This window comes from Takifugu rubripes, chromosome 16 (genome assembly GCF_901000725.2).
Source record: "Takifugu rubripes chromosome 16, fTakRub1.2, whole genome shotgun sequence".
NCBI lineage: Eukaryota > Metazoa > Chordata > Actinopteri > Tetraodontiformes > Tetraodontidae > Takifugu > Takifugu rubripes.
Genome location: NC_042300.1, coordinates 9,484,489 through 9,503,459, shown reverse-complemented (window position 1 = coordinate 9,503,459; position 18,971 = coordinate 9,484,489). Strand labels below are relative to the sequence as shown.

General features: G+C 43.1%; 1 protein-coding gene and 1 non-coding gene across 9 annotated transcripts in view; both read left to right on the top strand.

Moving 5' to 3' along the window:
- The first annotated feature begins 649 nt into the window (after window positions 1–649).
- On the top strand, window positions 650–732 carry trnal-uaa (transfer RNA leucine (anticodon UAA)). Its single transcript has one exon. It is a non-coding gene; the product is annotated as a tRNA-Leu (tRNA).
- A 1,244-nt stretch (window positions 733–1,976) lies between these two features.
- utrn (utrophin) overlaps window positions 1,977–18,971 on the top strand; it is a 105,472-nt gene continuing 88,477 nt past the window's right edge. For 4 of the 8 annotated variants that reach the window (XM_029849625.1, XM_029849622.1, XM_029849624.1 and 1 more), the window contains exons 1-8: window positions 8,122–8,319; window positions 12,919–12,980; window positions 13,072–13,164; window positions 14,187–14,264; window positions 15,437–15,529; window positions 15,866–16,038; window positions 16,784–16,899; window positions 17,182–17,348. In XM_029849625.1, coding sequence (XP_029705485.1) covers window positions 8,241–8,319; window positions 12,919–12,980; window positions 13,072–13,164; window positions 14,187–14,264; window positions 15,437–15,529; window positions 15,866–16,038; window positions 16,784–16,899; window positions 17,182–17,348 — 861 coding nt within the window. In that variant the 5' untranslated portion in view covers window positions 8,122–8,240. Of the gene's footprint in view, window positions 2,403–3,695; window positions 3,829–8,111; window positions 8,320–8,710; window positions 8,936–12,918; window positions 12,981–13,071; window positions 13,165–14,186; window positions 14,265–15,436; window positions 15,530–15,865; window positions 16,039–16,783; window positions 16,900–17,181; window positions 17,349–18,971 lie in introns of those variants that run through there. The other 4 variants (XM_029849623.1, XM_029849629.1, XM_029849628.1 and 1 more) reach the window with 3 other exon arrangements.

Here is an 18,971-nt window from a genome sequence, read left to right as displayed (position 1 = left end):
AAACAATGAAAGAAACACTGGGTGAAAATAAATCTTGTGGCCTTGTGTAGCAGCCATATCCTGAATATAAGCTTCGTATATCTGAACTTCACAACTTACCAAATTTACCGTATAAGGCAATAATTACCAGACTTACATTTCGTTTCGTGTGGGAAAACAATACTCTTGTAGTATTGTATATTTATACTTTTGTAAATACTACCGTCATTATTCCCGTTGTGCACTGAACCATTACATCGTAACTTCATTTTGATGCAAATCTTAATGACAAATAAAGTCTGTGTATATATGTTTACAAAAGACTGTAACATAATCAGTTTCATATTCAGTTTCACTTTCCCAATCAGATAAAGTGGGAAACGATGCCGTAAGTGTAAGTTTCGGAGACGGTCTTGATTTTGTTGGTCTGCTTTCACATACTCATGTCCGAATCCGGGATGTTGTTTCTTGCTGTCGGTGGATGGTTTGTTAAAGTACGCGAAAAGGGTAACCTTATACCTGAAAATCTTCAACATTTATGGATCTATGTACTGCGCAAAGCTAGCGGATGTTAATCTTATCAGCGAAAGCTAATATTGCCAATATATTAGTGACACCGCGAGTACGATATATGATATTACACTAAAATCTGGTGGACTTCGTCATCTATACCAGGATGGCCGAGTGGTTAAGGCGTTGGACTTAAGATCCAATGGACGTATGTCCGCGTGGGTTCGAACCCCACTCCTGGTATTAATTTTAAGTCATTTTTAATCTTTAATCATTTGCTCATGACATACCATGCCCACGAGAGCAAGCTACAGATTCATAGATGATCGTAAATACGTACATTTCCATTGGTGAATATATATGTATATATACATAAATACACACCCACACACAAATCGGTAAATGCATTTCCGGGAAATACGTTCGACGTTTTTGTCAGGAATAATTACGCCACATGTCCACAAGGGGGCGCTGTAACTATGCTTATTTGATGTTCTGCCGGATCTGACTCAGTCCTTCAGCTATAAATGTACCATAAAATGCCCAGTCAGGCACAAAGAAGATATACAATTTATCATGTTTCTGTCAGTAGTTCCAGGCTTAAGGGGATTAACATGAATCATTTGCACTAAAGGGAACAAAGTTCTCCTTAATAAAGTAATTGTATTTTAAACTGTTTAAGGATTCTGGTGAATATGACTTTATTCACGTGTTCCCCAAGGGCTACAAACATAACAAAATTAAGAAAAAAATATGGGAGGAGGAAGAACATATTCTTTTTCCCAACAGACAATCCTTTCCAAAGTGTGATATTCTACTAATGACAAGTCGAAGTGATGGGTGTTACTATTTAGACCAACACAAGTATATTGAAATGGAATAGTGAAAAATGTGCGCGCGACATACGGAATTAATTGAAAACCGTGTAAAAATAAAATAACAAATAATTGTTTTTAATGTATAAAATAAATTGAATTACCTGGTTATCACAGCCCTTGTTCCATTTAGTGGACGGTCTGAGGCCTAAATGTTCTCCAATATTCCATTCATTTAAAGTTGTATGTTAACTTGTTGAAGTCCTCAGGGCTATTGATCATTACAATTATACTGATGATTGTTTCCCAGTGGAGCTCTCCGGTGTTGTTGGTTTGGCATCACGTGACACCCGCCGCGCCATGTTTCCATCTCTGGGTCAGGAAAACTTTTACAGCCAGAGGAGAAAGCGCAACCACGTCCCAGCACAAGTGAACACAGTGTTTCCGGTTAAGGCCTTTAAAATAAGTGCTTCAATTGATATCGAATTTAAATAGACGATCAAGATTCTCATGCAGATACTGTAATGACATGCTAAAGCAATTTAAAGCTTAGTTGTTCTACAAATAAATGGGAACAAAAATAAGGAGCTCTTTAAATATTACTCCAATGGGTTTATTTTGAAGGCCTTATTTTGGCATTTCCTTTTTCTTAGCTGCCATAACTCACCTAAACTTGATGTCGCCGCGAGAAGGTGCTCGGAGAAATAGGCAAGGAAAGCAACAGGAACAAAGTTGTGGGACCCGGAGTCGTCAGCGGTATAGCCGTCAGCTTTGGAGTGTAATGTCCATATGTCTTGAGTTAAGCGGAAAACCTGTCGCCTTTTCAACACCACTGCCGCTGGATTTTTCTGTGCTTCGGAGATAAAAGCGGCTCTTAAAGCGTTTTGGGCCACATTGGGGAGTTCGGATGCGCTTGAGGACGAGTCTCCTTTTTAGTCAGCCATTCGACTTAAAAGAGTATCTCGTCTGTCGTGTAAAATGCCTTAAATTCACTGAATTTGCGTGCCTTCCAAACCTCAGAACTTTAGATACACACACTTGAGACGTTTTGGACTTAATTTGGTGAGCACGTCTGCGGACTCCTGGGTGACAGCAAAGGTGAGATTGGCATTCCGAACCTATAGATCGTCTCATTCTACATGAATCTCTATTGTTAAATTGCTACTAAGAGTTTGACAAGCCTAGAGTAAAGAGGCTCTCATACCAAAGATTAAAAATAAAACACTAAAGCAGCAAAACAGACCAAATCATGTGACTTTTAACTTCATTTACTGGATTCTTACTTTCATATAGATTCATATATTATAACTGTTGCAGAAAGTCGGTCTTACCCCGCTTTAAATACCAGTCATGCTTAAGAGATAAAACATTAACTACTGCAAGGCCACCAATAGATTTACAGTGTGCAATCCGCTGTTTAAGTATACGTACACTACTTCTGTTTTCAGTTTCTAGTCTCAGAAGTTGACTAGAAGTGAAATTGTCTGTCCTACAGAAATTGACTGACATAATTGAGGCCTGTTCCTCAAATTTATAGCCGTTATTTATGGCCCTTGCATCATGCAAGAAGAACTTTTACTCGAAGGACTGCACGATAAATCAAGCTCCTTTCATGGCAAAAGCAAATCTATTTTGGGAGTGGACATACTTTTGTTGGGTGCTCAATGAAAGGATTCCCTGCACGACTGCAGACCACATCTACGGGTATTAGCTGGGAATAGAAGGCAGCTCTTAAGACGGCGTTAAAAACTGAACGAAAACAGACCCGTGGAGATGCAGAAACAAAGTGACTCTTGCATTTGGTCAGGACAAACCTTTGGGTGTTATAGGCGGTGCCTTGCTGCTCATGGATGAGGACCCATCAGTGGTCTCCATCGTGGAACGCTTAACTAGATGCTTGCCAAACATAATGTATAAGTAACCCGCATGGTGATGGTAATACCAAGCCAGACCGAGCAGTTTAGCCTGTTGAAATGACCTTTTGAAAATCAGTGTGTCTTGAAACTCCACCCGTGCAATTATAAAGGACAGAATGCTTGAAATTGGACACCTCGGTTCACAACTTTTAGAATTGATAATAAGATCACTCGTGTGCCTTAAACTCAAAGCTGATTAACCTGCCGTGTGGGCGTTGTCAGCCAACGGCCACGGCGTCTGAAACCATTTACCTTCTTTCCCGACGGGTTTGAGACGTCATTGAGAGGTCTGGAACAGCTGTTAACATTTTAACGACCTGTGTTGTTCCTCCTGAAGTGTCGGACCTCCCCGTTTGCTCTGCATCTGACATCTGTGCAGCTCTAGTGCACGTGACACCTCTATTCTGACCCTTTTTTTTATATTCCAACAGTACAGTTAACAAAAACATTGAAGGAAATGTATGTTGTGTTGCAGGCCCAGTAAGAGACCCAGCACTCTTGCAATTTTGACCAAGAAAACATCGAATCGGCTACTATGGCGTCACTCGGTGACACCGCGGAGGGAGGAGCCAATGAAGAGTTCAGCGACATCATAAAGTGGAGATCTGGTATGATGGCTCATCCTAATATTTATCCATACAGTTTCATCATTGAGATGATGGACATGGCCGAGAGCTGGTAACTGTATAGGGAGGACAAGCAGCAATATTGCTGAGCGTCTGCTGTCAGGAAACTCTGACTGAGCCAGAAATCATGCATGGATAACCTCAGTTCCCATGGAGGCAGGGGAACTGGGAGCGGAGCAACAAAGGTACGGAGGGAACAGGAGAAGGCCGATCAAAGCCTGTTTGCTAGGTGACAGAGAGAGTCGCAAAAATGTTGACCGGTGGCAGCAGAGGAGAGAAGAATGATGGGATGGGTCGAGGGAGCCACACCCTGAGATACTTTTGTGTGTAGCTCAACAAGTTGCTGCTCTTCTCTCTTGTAGAGAGAAGAGCATTGCAAACTATTTCAATTTCTACTGGGTTTTTCTGTGTTGGCTGTGTTGTTCATTATTAAACCCGATGAAAAACAGGGTGTGTAATAGCTCTAATCATGTGCTGCAAATGTAGCACACAAAAATTAGCCAGGTCTTAAGTGTGTTGTTATAAAAAGTCAACTTGTGAAAGCAAATACAAATCAAGCTACTAAAGACGAGGTTCTTCCGATATAATGAACATAGAGAAACGAACGATGAAATAAAAAGACATGCTTGTCATATTTTCCATCCTATTGCGTTCACGTGTCAGGTTTCTTCGTCCGTTCAGCCTTAAAATGAAGCCAGGAATGTAATTGTTCCGATGGAGTTTGTAATTTACGGCGCTTTTCTCACAACAAATGGTGTTCCCATAACAACGCCAAGAATAATACTTTCTGTTATGGCAAAAAAGAGAGAACTTACAACATGTGGACTGTGTTAACCTGCTGAATTTGCCCAGCTTTCTTTTTTTAGCTGCGGTTTGTGCGGTCTGAGTCTCGAAGGAGGCCGTCACTAAAGTCAGGCGGGACTGGAGGTTATGTGTGAAATACGGGATTAGATAAATTAATGTGTGCGCGAGCGGAAGGATGTTTTCACAGCTGAGACGACCCCTGCGAGAACGGCTGGGCGCACTTGTTCGTGTGATCTCCACGCTGTGGGTGTCCCTAAATGGATGATGTATTGTGGCACAACTCCTTTCCTGTCATCATTAGTGGTTGACAAAAAAAATGGTGTAAAGGAGGTGTGCTTTCACTGGCGTTGTTCATTTTATAGTTATAATGTGGGTTTAGGCAGGGACAGATGTGTGATTCACTCCTTCGCAATGGGCACAGTGTGATAGTAAGTGTATTAAGTTCCCACCCGGGCTGCTTGAAGGAAGCGAGGGGTGAGGTTCACGCTATCAAGATCCAGGAAAGGAAACAAGTGTTTCAACTGTAGTGCATGACTGTATGTTGTAACTGCAGTTATTTATCCCTGTAACGCCAGGTAAGCGAATGTATAATGAGGTGTGAGAAGCAGCCCCAAAAACTGCTCAAACTGGTTCGAAACGGTGGTTGCAGACCAAGTTCTGGTTGGATTATCCTGCAATCCCTTGAGGTCCTGTTGACCTGTTCTGTCTGTTCACTTCCCTCCTCAAGCTCATTCCATCGTGCAAAGAAGTGTGAAAGGTCATATATCATCCAAGGATAAGACCCTGTGGTTTCAAAACTTAAAAGATGCTCCCTTGACCCCTTTTCTGTGTGTGTATTTGTCACCTGAGAGCTCTGCTGTGTTCAGAGCCTCGCACCATCAAACGTGGTCACCTGTCCTGGACGCAGCAGCTCCCCGACTGCATTCATATTCAAAATTGGTTTATTAAGGATCGGAGCTCAGAAACCTCATAACAATACTTTTCGACACCTCATGTGACCTTCAGTCAATTGAAAAAAATCCAATTGGAGAACAAGAATGTGTGCCCGGTGTGGGACTATTTCTTCTAGGACTTGTCACTGTATGGGCTCGGCTACATTTCCCCGCTGTGTCATTTAACTTCCGAGCACGTCTATCACCTGAGAAAGGGTAATAAAGCGACGCTGTATTATGTTTGATTGCCACCGAGCTTGTCAGTGAATGTAAAAAGTTGGCGTGTTCGTTGTTATGCAGTTACTAAATAATGTGCGTGTGTGGGTAGCATCAAATCAGAACAAAGGCGCTTTCACTGTGGCCGCCCCTTCATTCTGAGATGGCACGACCTGCCCGGTGAGTCTATTTTTTACCTTTAGATCCATTCAGAGGGAATGTGGTTGGATTAGTCTATGTTCCATATATTAATATGGAAGTGCACGCTTGCCTTGGGGTGTACGCGCGGGCCTGTCTTGGGGTTTCCCTAGAAGTCCGGGTGAAGGAGGCCTGCGGATACTGCCCGGAAATGTAAGAACGGGAGCACTGGGCAAAATGTCTCCCCTGGGTGCGCTCGTTCGTGAGAGCGTGCTTCATCTGTGCGTGTGTGTGTGTGTGTGTGTGTGTGTGACACAGACACCCCGCCCAGCTCGAAATGACAGAAAATTATGTCCTGAGTGAAGTCGGATTGAAAGTGATCTCCGCCATCAGTGAATCTCTGTTTCCCTAGTTTAACCCCGCCCCCTTTTCTGACCACATTAAAGCTACAAAGCCACCTTGCCCAATCTACCTTCTGACCCCTCGCATGACAGGATTTACTAAAACAAAAAAACACCCTGAGGCTCCACTGAGGGGGAATTAATATTAACCCTATACGTGTAATGATTTCCTGGTTCGTTTTCTTGCTCTATTCAGTGCTATCGGCTGCACAGCCACCCTGCTGATCCTGCAGCACTCGCTCCTCTCAGGATGTCAGGTAGCAGGCGGGCGCTCTGCAGATATGACGACCAGCATGTGTGAACCAGATTCATCCGTTCTAGAGCTTACAGAAACGGTGAAGGAATGAGGTGCAATGAACCATCCTCCGTGCTACTTCTGAGGACGCAGTGATCAAATAAATCCACATTTGTGAGCGCTTTAGAGGCTCCTCTGGAAGGGAGGACTGCAGACGGCTGCAGATTCTTGCAAAGACATTTTTATCCTGACCTCACCAAGTGCCCCAATGCACACCGACGCTCAAGTCTGAATGCTCGCTATGCATATACTGCTGACACGGGCGAAAGCTCGGGGCCTGCTCACAACAACAAATTCTGTTTTCTTTTCCACTCTGACCCAGTTGAGGGTCATGCATGTATCATAGTCTCTAAACTTCTCCAGTCTCCTATTTTAATAACTCCTTACTTTTGGCTGGGAACTATCAGTGTCCTTTTAAAGTTACTAAATTACTAAATTATTGTTCTCCTGTGAGGAATAATAGAAGCACAACATGGCGACATGGACCAGGCTGTGTAAAGTAGGCTTTTATGGATGGAGGCCTGGGAATCTACTTTTTTCCAGCGGAGTGAGGCTGTGGTATTTTGGGAGATTTTGTATTTTCCATCCCTCTCACTTAGTCTTTAGTCGGACTATGACTCACTTGATGTGTGCGGCTTGTGGCCACGGTTACCATAGTTACCCCTAACATAATTTTAAAAGAAAAGTCTAATATGTAAATGTTGCAATTTCAACATGTCCTTGATATCAGACAATCTTTGGAGCTAAACTACATTGAATATCCATTAAAAGGTTGGGATGGGGGGCGCCTTAGTGGGACGCCAGTCTCCGGGGTCGTGGAGCGGAAAGTCCCCTTCTGTTGACCTGATATATTTTTTTTTTCAGTGCCAATGCAAACCTCACCCAAGCTAATTCATTCCTCCGAGTTGCAACCAGAGCAGCTGCTTCTCTGAAGGAGGGAGTGGATTCAATTCAGTCGCATTCTTGAAGTTAAACGTGGGTTGACTGGGCCGGGTTCTTCTGCCTCCCTCTGGAGCAGAGGAGCCAAAACGGCAGGAAAATGAACTCAACCCTGTATTCTTCTTTTTTTAAACATCTCTGTGGGAGTTGAGCTGTTTGCTCAGTTGCTCCTCATTGACTAAAAATGTCAATGAGCCAGTGGACTTGGGCCTTTGCCCTCTCCTGCTGCAGCAGGCTGAAACAGCTTTGACCCGTTTCTATTCTTTTGAAATGGTGGAAATGAATAAAAAAGGTGAGCGCTGTGTCACTTCTTGGGGAAATGCGTGCCGTCAGCCGTTGTTTGGCGCTAGTTGTCTTTTGACCAGAGTTAGCTGTCACACGGAGTCCTGCGTCACCCGTCACTTGGCTTCTAATTGACGAGACGAAGCATCTGCTGCTCCCGTCGCCCACTTTTCGCACTCTGCTTGGTCGTGTTTGCATGCGGTGTCACATCTGAGAACCCAGCCTGGCAGCTCAGAGCGCTCAGTGAGGGCTGTGACACCTCTACTTCCGCTTCCCCTTTCCTGTCTCTGCCGTTCTCTGACAACCATCAACACCTTATGTTCTTGTTCCGCATTTGATTCGGCCTCTTTCCTTTTGTGTGCGAGTATAAATACTTGCTTTTCCATCATGAATCTGAGCAAGTGGATGTCTTGGAGACAGCACAACTTTTTCAGGAGGAAAGGGAAGCATTTAAACCAAGAGATGGGTAAGTGGATTGTAGAGGTCCCACACCTTCTCCAACAGCATAACAAAAGCAAAAGCACTTGCACGTCGAGCCCGATTATTTTTGTAAAGGACGAGCTGCTCACCCTTTGAGGCGCTGGCTTGAATCAGATGCAGTGAGGTGTGTTTTGTTCAAGGCTGCACGTGAAGATAAGTGTAATCGGTGCTGCCCAAATCTGTATTTGAGGTGTTTTTTTCTCTGTTATTCATACCCTACCACGGTGCTTCTGTCCTGTTGCACGCAGAGATGGCACAGAACAGGGCTTCTGTTCATCTGCATTCATCCTCCATCCCTTTAACCCTCCGGCTTGCCCGGTCCTGTTCTGCTCTGCCCCCGGTCTGTTTCCCTTTCACTGATGCCGTCCCTCCTTCCCTCCCCTCCTCTCTCTGCTGCAGCATTCTTCTGATCTTTGTCTCCCTTGCTGGTCAAGGAGTGACACGGGCAGAGGAGAGAGGAAGGGGAGGATGCAGGAATGTCAAACTCCTGATATTGTCGGATTATAGCATCACAACTTTTTTGGGGGGGTTTGTTTTTGGTTTTGCTGTATCTTTTGGGGTCCTTTAATTGAAGATGGCAGAGCATGGTCTCAGACTCAGAGGTATGACCTTTAGAAAGTCGTTCATGTGACAGCGCACACGCCTTTGTACAGTATAGGCATTATTGTAGGTGTATGTGCTATCCTGCTTTGTGATTCTGAGGTATGTACCAACTTTTTATTGATGCTGTAGTGTGCTTCTATTAGAGATCACTCTATATTTCTTAAATTTGGCTTAACTGATGTAAATCTATTTTATTTCTCAAGATGATGCAAGAAATATACTAATGTATTTAAAGTGCTTCTAACTTTGATTATAAGTTCCCATTGTTACTCAGTTATAAAGTTAAGAGTGAGCCAAAAGCTTACATTTCTCGCTGTTCTTGCACTTTTCTTCCCTCCCACTTACACCAACGAAGGCCTGTAAACGTGCAAAAAGGTGCTTTTCAAACAGCTAAGTGGGGATATCCAGTAATCTTTCTGGGCATTTGTGTGTTTTACTTACAAATTCCCAGATCTTGGCAAGAGGAGAATGTCAACAAGGCTGCACTGGCTGGGACAAGCTTAGACAAGTGACCAGTGGAGGAAGGAGGGAGGAATGTAGGGGGGAAATTACAGGAATTCTCTCCAGGAATTCTATACATTCCTTCGTACCTTTACAGTAGGAATGAAATGACTTCTATGGAGGGATTTTTGTGCTTATTTTAATATGGTGACATTTTGTAAAAGGATTCTTAATTTAATTTTAAAATGTACTGTTACATATTTGATTGTAGGCTGTCTGACTGAAACAGGCTGGCTGCCAGGTCCCTGGAAAACCACTGTTTTCAGTTGGTTGGTCTGCACTTCCGCCCAGTGTAGGGAATAATCCCAAAGTTGAGGACAGCCAAGCGTTGAGCCTCCTCCTCTCTGTTTATTGTGGGAAACTAACGAAACTTCCCTGTTTGTTTGTTGCATATTATAATTTCAGCCAGTTCATCCTGTAATTTGGTTGTTTGGATTGTAAACCTTTGCTCATTCTGCAGCAGCACACTCTCAAGCTTTAATTTGAAATGCATATTTTTAGCTGCTAAGTTTAAGAGAGCCAAATGTTAGCAGTCAAACTGTGAATATCTTTATTTGTCCAAGCTGTTCTGCACTCATGTTTACTATGTGACCGCGCTGCGGGATCCTGGTTGGATTGTTTGATTTTCACCTCGGCACGTCCCACCTTTTGGCCTGTGTGGTCAGAATCCCGTCACCTGTGCAGGCGTTTTGTGGACAGACGGACCGGGCTTGTATAATTTATGCATTTGGTCTGTGTTCCCAGCTGGCTGCACTGGAGTCAGATATTTATTTGTTGCTTGTTATGTCGCGCCGGGTTATTTTCTTTTGCTTGTGTTGCTGGTAAACACTTGGTTAAGTAGTCAGTTTAAAAAAATACCAGGACAATATAAACACAGGCGGCAGCAGCGACTCTTGTTCGACGATTACGAAGGGGAAGATATCTTAATTTGGCCGTTATTATTTCATGGAAATATTATATCCTTATTTTGAAGTGTAAACACTTCAAAATTCCTGTTTGAAGTGTAAACACTTCAAAATAAGATTACAATCAGGACAGGGATTGGTATTTGTTCTGCAAACGGCGTGAGCGGTGAGGCGCCTGTTAATGCACTGATATCATAACTCCTACGTGAACAAGCCCTAATGACACTTTTCATTTTGACGCTTTTCCAGCTAAAGTTGGAGGGAGCGACAATCTGTCTGGCCTGTCTCCCGTATGACCTGGCAGTCACAAAGACATACATTCAGTAATATAGCTGTTTTTATTGTCCAGCTACAGCTGATTGTGAGCATGTGTGTTTTTCTGTGTCAACACACAAGTGACATTTATTGCATCGGTACCTGTGTGGGCAGACCTAAACAGTCATAAGTAAATTGTCAGAAGTGGGCATGTGTGGTGCGTCTTAACATTATATAAACAGACCCTCAGTCGACTTTTTTCCTGTTGTGCAGACACAGACACACCTGCTTGAACACACATGCTGCTTTGATCTGCCCGCAGTAAGACATTCCTCCGCTGTGGTTAGCGGGAGCAGCAGACAGATTGAGAGGAGAGCGGCGGGTATGAATCGACTTTATTGTGCTCCTGTCAAAGTGGCAGCGGTGGTAAGCCAAGGAGACCCGAGCTCACATGGAGCCCCGCCTCAGGGGGCCTCCCAGGGTACCTCAGAGGGCGCCTCCGTACGCTGGCATAATGCTTTTTATTAAAAAGAAATGCGATACCTCGCCTTTATCATACATGTCCCACTGCTCTTAAGCAGTTCTCTGAATGCACTTGGTGAGATTTTCCTCCCTCAGGCTGTCACTGTCTTGGTCCTTTTGGCCCTGTTCCACCTGTACATCGCCCCCTGTGATTGATGGAAGTCAGTTTTTGGGCCCCTGCTACCACATCCAGGTTTTTTAGAGCAGAAAACCTCTATTATCACTTACCTCTCCTGGATCATCTGCATTCATCACTCCCATCAGGCATGGTCCCTAAAGAAAGGATCCTTTGGGTACTATTGTTGCTGTATGAAATTTATGATGAAGAGTGGGGCTCCATACTCTCAGGGGGCCATTTTTTTTATGGTGTTACGCTTCAGAGCACTTTAACAACGGTGGTGCACAGAATAGGAGCCTGCCTGTCCCCACCCCAGAATTTCAATGCTTCATTTTCCCTGCTGTTTTCCAAAATGAAGGGTGCTCTTGGCTAAAAAGAAATGAGGATCTGTGCACATTTCCAAGAATTTTTATGTTCTGACACAACAGAGTTTGAAGCAAAATCAAGATTTACACGTGATTACACAAAAAACTGCTCTGAAGTATATGATATCAAGAAGAAAAGTAAACTTTTTATTATTTTTTGAGTTTCTACAAACTTTGCTAACCATACGAAAGGTGACTGGCGGTTTTGGGGTTGTTAACTGTGACATTAGCGTTTTAGGGTTAAACAAAAATTACCAACCTTCCCCTCCCCCCCCTCGTCACAGTCAATTGTCTTATCCTCTCACCTCTTCACCTCTTCACCCCCACCTGCCTTCTCTTGCATTAAATTCTTGTTTTAATGTCTCCTCTCACCCGGCCAGTGGCTGCACACAGACGCACAACATACACTTTACACAAGCCAGACAAAGAAGCTGACGGCTGCTGGGGGTCGTCATCTTAACCTTTGACCCTTTGTTCAGTTCACGGTGCTTCACCCGGCAGACGGTTGGGTGACAGTGGTACTTTAATACTGTTGCGCACATACAGTTTTAACCCTTGTGCAGTCCTAGATAACCATAACCTCCCACATGTAAGACAGTTATCTTTTTATTTATTCCCTCTGGTGTGTTGTGAGTAAAGACTGACCCCCTCATTAGGTGGTTATCTAGAAGAGACACTAAAGACAATGTGTGATGGGCGTAGGTACTGGGCTATACAGGGAGATAACATCAATGCCCTCGGGTGGGCAATTTTGTCTGACTCCATTGTAGATGCTCTTCTCTGGCATGTGTGGATGTGTTGATTCTCTCAGGAACTGAAGGATTGGCCCAAGTGTGCATTCATTTACCATCATCAGCAAATGCAAAGAACTCGGGTGTCTTCTCAGGTTGTGATCGAGTCAACACACACGTAAACTACATTATTGCCTGCCAGTATATCACTGGTACCTCGCTTTAACTCGGTTGATAAACAAGCACGAGCAGCTTAGTAACAGAGAGCCAGCTCTGTCACTAAGTACCTGCCAGGCGCACGGTGGTGTGTAAGCACAGAGGGGACGGTGGACTGGCAATGATGATCACAGTGGCTGATCTTTCATTGGTTTTACAAAGGTTGCCCACCTTTTGACATTTCTTGCATCATCCTCATCATCATCTAAATATGTCAGGCTGACTTTTGTGTGCGCACCTTTCTAATGTTCCATCAATAATTGAGCTACAAAGCCTCCAGCTATAATTACCATTCAGCAGCATAATAGCGTTGGAGTCGATTTGATGTCAGATCACAGTTTTGACACACCTGTTGTTTTTGTTCCATAGATGAGCACGATTCAGTTCAGAAGAAAACCTTTACCAAATGGATAAACGCACAGTTCTCCAAGGTGACGTAGACCCAAACTCCCTATCCACGCCCTTATCTGGATGTTCCTGCTGTTATTTGGGTGTGTACTTAACCTGTTTTTGTCTAATTAGACGGGGAAGACGCCGATCAAGGATATGTTCACTGATCTAAAGGATGGGAGGAAGCTTTTGGACCTGCTGGAGGGTCTCACTGGCGCTACTCTGGTGAGGTTTTTTTCTTTGAATATCAATCAGTTTAACACAATAAATCAAAAATATAACCCAAAGAAGCCATCTGACTGTTGGTGACTGCTTTTCTTAATCTTGTTTAATACATCAGTGCGCTATTAATAACAGTGAAATACAGATTTTGAAGTTTTTTTTGTATATTTTGTGCTTGCTAGCGTTATTTTAACAAGAGTGAGGCGCTTTGGTAACTAAGATGTCACTGCTGTGCTCACAACCAACACAAGCTCATGCATGACTTCACCTAAACGTATATGTTGAAACTAATGTAAACACTGGAATCCCACGCTGGGGGAGGGGCTATGCGGATGCATCTCAGAGCACAACACGTTGCATCTGTAACTCCATCCATTCTAGATGGACAGATGTTCTCTTAAGGCAGTTTTGGAATTTCTATGCACGGTGCATTTTCTCTCTTAATCCACCTTCATTTTGCAGATCAAAAGGAGTTGTCAAAATTCTCTGGATTCATAGGTTGGCAAGGAAAAGTGTTCTTGCCTTTGCCTACAGATGTATTTGCTCAACCTTTTGTTAGTGATGTTGAAATCCTAATTCGATAATTGTGGGTGATGTGTGAAGATTTAAGAAGGATTTACTGTTGGCATCCTTTCATTAAGTCATCCTGCAGAGAGTTGTAGTACTCATAGGAGTACTAATCATTACAATAATAATCATAATTATATAACAATTATAGTAATAATGCTAGTAGTAGTAGTCATAATAGTACTTGTATATTAATAACTGGAAGCCAGTGAAGCTGTTTGAGAGCAGGGGTGATGTGCTAAGAATGGGGATGATGGAAATAACGCGGGCAGGTGGGTTCTGTACAAGTTGTAGTTTGTGAGGGACTTTTTTGGGGGGTGGTAAACATGTAGAAGAAAATTAAAGCGATCAAGTTGGGATGTGACGCATGCAGTAATTTGAACTGAAGTAGTGTTCAGTGATGGAGGCAGTTGATATTGCGGAGATTCAAGAAGTTGACCCATTTCTGCTGTTTTCAGACCAAAGAGAGAGGCTCCACCAGAGTGCATGCGCTTAACAACGTCAACAAAGTACTTCAAGTCCTACATCAAAATAATGTGAGTACCGTCTGTTTTTATTACTATTAGCTGTCTTTGTACTGTTTCGGGAAGCTTTTAGCCAAATGACACATGCTTGGTTCAAATCTGATGTAAAGGCTAATGATTCAGAATTGGCCTTTTTGGGGATGATTACGAATAATGGTTAATTGGAAAGTTTACTTTAAAACTGGCCAGTTTGTTATAAAGAACAGCTGTACTTTTGGACATACACAGTCCTTGTGTAGTTATTTTTAGGCTCAATTCTCAAAACTTTTGGTGATTACCAAACTGTTCTCTGGTAAGAGTTCTGAGTAAACGTAAAATTACGTAAAATTAAGGATTTTGAGTAGTGCCAGGTTAAACAGTTTTCTCTTTGGACCCAAACCCAATTTTGGCACGTTAGATGCTGACTTTAATTTCATGATAGGTGGTCCTAACGGCTGGTCGGACTTAGCCAAGACTTTTCATATTTATACCAAACATGGTGCTAAAAGTTGTCTAAAACAGCCCACTGATTGAAGGAATCTTTAGTGCTGTGTGAATCCAATAGCAATAACTTATTACAACTCTGGGTTGTTTGTTCGTTCATTTTCTGTATGTGGGTAGAAGGCACATTTTCCAACAATTATAGTCTGAAAAACCAATATATCTTCGCTGAAGTTAATGTTGTCCTTGTCAGCTCCAGTATAATCACTCCAGTTCACAGACTCTGTAAATGTCACACCTGCAGAAAGATGATACCATTTTCCCATAGAAGACCGTGATTATTTCTCTATATATTTGGTTTTTCGTTTCGTCTATATACTATAGTTTCTGTTAAAATGCAGGCCTGTGGATGGAGCTAATTAGGCCCGGTCGTACTGTGGTATATTTTTGTCTTTCATTTGACCCAACACTTCACCTCATGTTCCACCCTGTGCCTTGATCCACTCCAAAATATTTATATGTAATTATTCCACTCATGGCCTTACACACTTAGCGTAGCCTCAGAAGGGTCAAGTGAGTGTGGTCTCATCTAAAAATGTTAAATGGGCAATAATTCTTATTGGCCTCATTTCTAAAGATTTTAGGATTACCGGATTTTTATTTTTCTTACCGGTACTCGGAGTTACCTTCAACAGCATTTGAAATCGGTTTCAAGTTCAATACGCACTGTTGTAAGCATCATTTCTTTTCTGTCTCATCTTTAGGTTGATCTGGTAAACATAGGAGGGACAGACATTGTAGATGGAAACCACAAGCTGACCTTGGGGCTCATCTGGAGCATCATCCTCCACTGGCAGGTGGGCACACATGTCCATTCATGCGCTCGGTTCCTTTCTTTTCATGCACGTCCTGCACGTCCATAAAGGTTTATGAATGTTTGCGGTGAATGTAAACTCCCAGTACATCGATGTTCCCGCGTGATGACAGAGATAATTGTTGCGGATGTTACACATGCTGTCATTATCTGTTACCGCCATTAGTGCGACCTTCATCTCTACTTTATGTGTACATTTCATACATCGGCACCGAAACCAGCGCGCGTGCAACACGGCTTTAAAATAAAAGCACTGCAGTAGACGGTGAGATAAACAAGGTAGAATTTAAAGAACAGCGTTTCTACCTTGTTCCCGAAGGTGAAAGACATCATGAAAGATGTCATGGCCAATCTACAGCAGACAAACAGTGAGAAGATCTTACTGAGTTGGGTACGTCAGTGCACGGGTCCGTACCCTGAGGTCAACGTGCTGAACTTCACCACTAGCTGGGCTGATGGTTTGGCACTCAACAGTATCCTGCACCACTTCAGGTGAGCATGCATGTAATGTTACATGTGTTTATGGATTATATTTGGTTCCTTCAGCTGGATGTTTGTTTTGAATTGGTATTTTATATGTTTAACGGATGCCTTGTTTAAGTGTAAATCACAGTATTGTGTGACATTTCTTTAATTACTGTCAAGAAAGATGGACCTTGATTTAGGTGTGTGTGTGTGTGTGTGTGTGTGTGTGTGTGTGTGTGTGTTGTACTTTGCCACCACGCTCGTTTTTGTTGATTTTCTGTTCTCCGCTTTTGTTCGACATCATTGTAATTCCAGTTTCTGCTGTTATTACCACGGCCCCAGTGTGTGGATTTGTAAGTGACAGAAGGTCACGCCAGCAGGTCAGGGCCTGCCCAGTGTGTATACAATGTTTGACTCACTCTGTTTACTCCTGCCGTGTCACCGTTTGCACACGCTCGCTGTGACTGTGCAGTGTGTCAAGAAAACGGAGCGAGAGAAACACTAGAGGTTCTCCTAGTTCTTATTGGTCACACTCCCATGCACAGAGAGAGAGGTTTGGGGGGTGATGTGTGAGGAAGGCCCCTGTTGGTTTAAATCCTAGCTAGGGTTTAGGTGAAACACTGAACACACACATTCCACACACCGCTGGCTTTAACACATCCATCCACTGCAGCAACAAGGCATTTCTTCAAGAGAAATGACATAATTTGTGTTATTCTAGCTTTCCTTTTTCTATTTTCTGAACGATATTGTTAATTATCTGTGTTTTTAGGCCGGGGTCTTTCAGCTGGCAACAGGTGTTGAGAATGAGCCCTGTGGAGAGACTGGAACATGCGTTTACTGTAGCCAAAGACCAGCTGGCTATTGAGCGGCTACTGGATCCCGAAGGTACTGTAATGCGCCATTTTCATCAATAAACAACGTTGCCTTACGTTTTATTACATTTTAAAAAGTAATAAAATCAATTTCCCAACCTCCATTTCTCCACAAATTGAAAACAAAGCATCCAGTCATGTTGCTGTAGGACCATGTCACAGCTAACCCCCGTGCCTTCTTTTGGTTAATAAAATTCTGTGATTGTTTAGAATGTTTTACCAGTGGTGTATTGCATTTGTGTTAATCAATCCATGCCTCCCCTTACCCTTCATGCTGTTTTCATCTTTATCTCAGACGTGGCGGTCCAGTTACCAGACAAGAAGTCCATCCTTATGTACGTGACGTCACTGTTTGCTGTGCTGCCCAAAGACGTTAGCATGGAGGCTATCAGAGAAGTAGAGACCTTGCCGCGCAAATACAAGGCTGCGTCTGAGGACACAGCTGCAGGCCTACCTGCTCAGGTAATTTGCATTGTAATGTTTGGAGCTGGAATTATGCGATTCGGAGGCTGTGGTGCAGGAAGTAGAGGTTTTTTTGCTTGCAAAATCCACAACTGTAAATCACCCAAAGCGACTGAACGAGTTTAAGTTCATATTTGTGGAATTTAGATCAACAATGTCTGTACCAAAATCCCTAATCACAAGCAAACTTAGCTTAATGAAGGAAAACACAAGCATGAATGCCATTCCCTTTAATTGTGAAAGCATGGAAAATAGTTAATGCTGACTGTTGCTCCTGTAAGCACGAAAGAACCAAATTCCATCTTTGTCACAGAAGAACTGCCACACGGTCGGTTTTCTTCCATTCAAACCTCCTCTCAGTCTGAGCAGTCCTGCTGGTGCTTCCATTTAGTTGCAAATGAACCATGAATGTCACTGACAAAAATATAAATTTATTACTTACTTTTAAAGCAGTAATCTGATGGTATTAACCTCTGGCTCCCTGCCCAGTGGGGAGCGCAGTCATTTTTCAGCTTTGCATGGCATTAGTAAGCTAAGCTAAGTATGTCTTTTGCTCGTTACACACACACACATTCTGCTCAAGCAGTTCTGGGAATGTATTTATTCCATGTTGTGGATTGTCATAGCACCTTGTTGCCTGGCAGTGCACAAATTGAGGATTTTTGAATGAAGACTTTTGTGCAGTTCCAGATGTGAAAAGTGTAGTTTTGACTCGAAATAGTAATGAAGATAATTAATGGAAGTGAAGCCTGGACTGCTGCTGTGTAGTTTCAGAAAGTTCACGCACAGAATTCTTTGATCGGAGGCCATAACTCACTTTTTCACACTGGAGCCTCTAACAGCGCAGCTCTGTTATTCATTAAAGCCCAATAAATCACCCTCACACATAAAATACGAGGCTACCTATGGATACGCTGGGACCATCTTGCATTAAGAGCTGGCACAAAACCAAGAACTTGTCAATTTCTATTCAGCACATGGCCATCAGTTGAACCCGCAAACATTGTGTTGCACAAGATAATGCTTTGTTTATGACTCGCAGCACACTGAAATTAAATAAGCTGATGCTTGCCAATATAGCCCCAGAAACAAACGGCTTCATAATCTCCGCGGTTTGTTTTGTAATGATACAGCGCTTTAGGCCGGCGCATATTTCCACCTCAGCGGCTGCTCGTCTGTGCTGGTAAACACACTGTTATCGTTCCGCAAATAGAACAGCAACTCTTGAACTTAAACTTCAAAAGTATAGAAAAAAACACATTAATGCCGATGATGTCCGGGGCCGCAGAGCCACGTGCACGTGTTTGTGAATACTGTGGCGTCTCATCGGCGGTTGTCAGATGGAATGAGTCACTTCCACTATAAAAATGCAATCTTCTTGTTTCTTAGAGTGTTGCTCATTAAAAGCACAGCATGCACAGGCAAATGGGGAGGAAAGGCGCGATTTAGCCCTTCCCCCCACCCCGACAGTAGCCAGCAAATGCAATTACAACCTGCTGAAAAGGGATGTTTGTTTGTTAAAAATGCCTGACATTGTTTATTTCCTGTATGTGTCTAATAACAATGGCTTGATTGAGTTTTATTCCTTTCTGCTGCCCCCCCATCCTTGTGATCTGGTTCCAT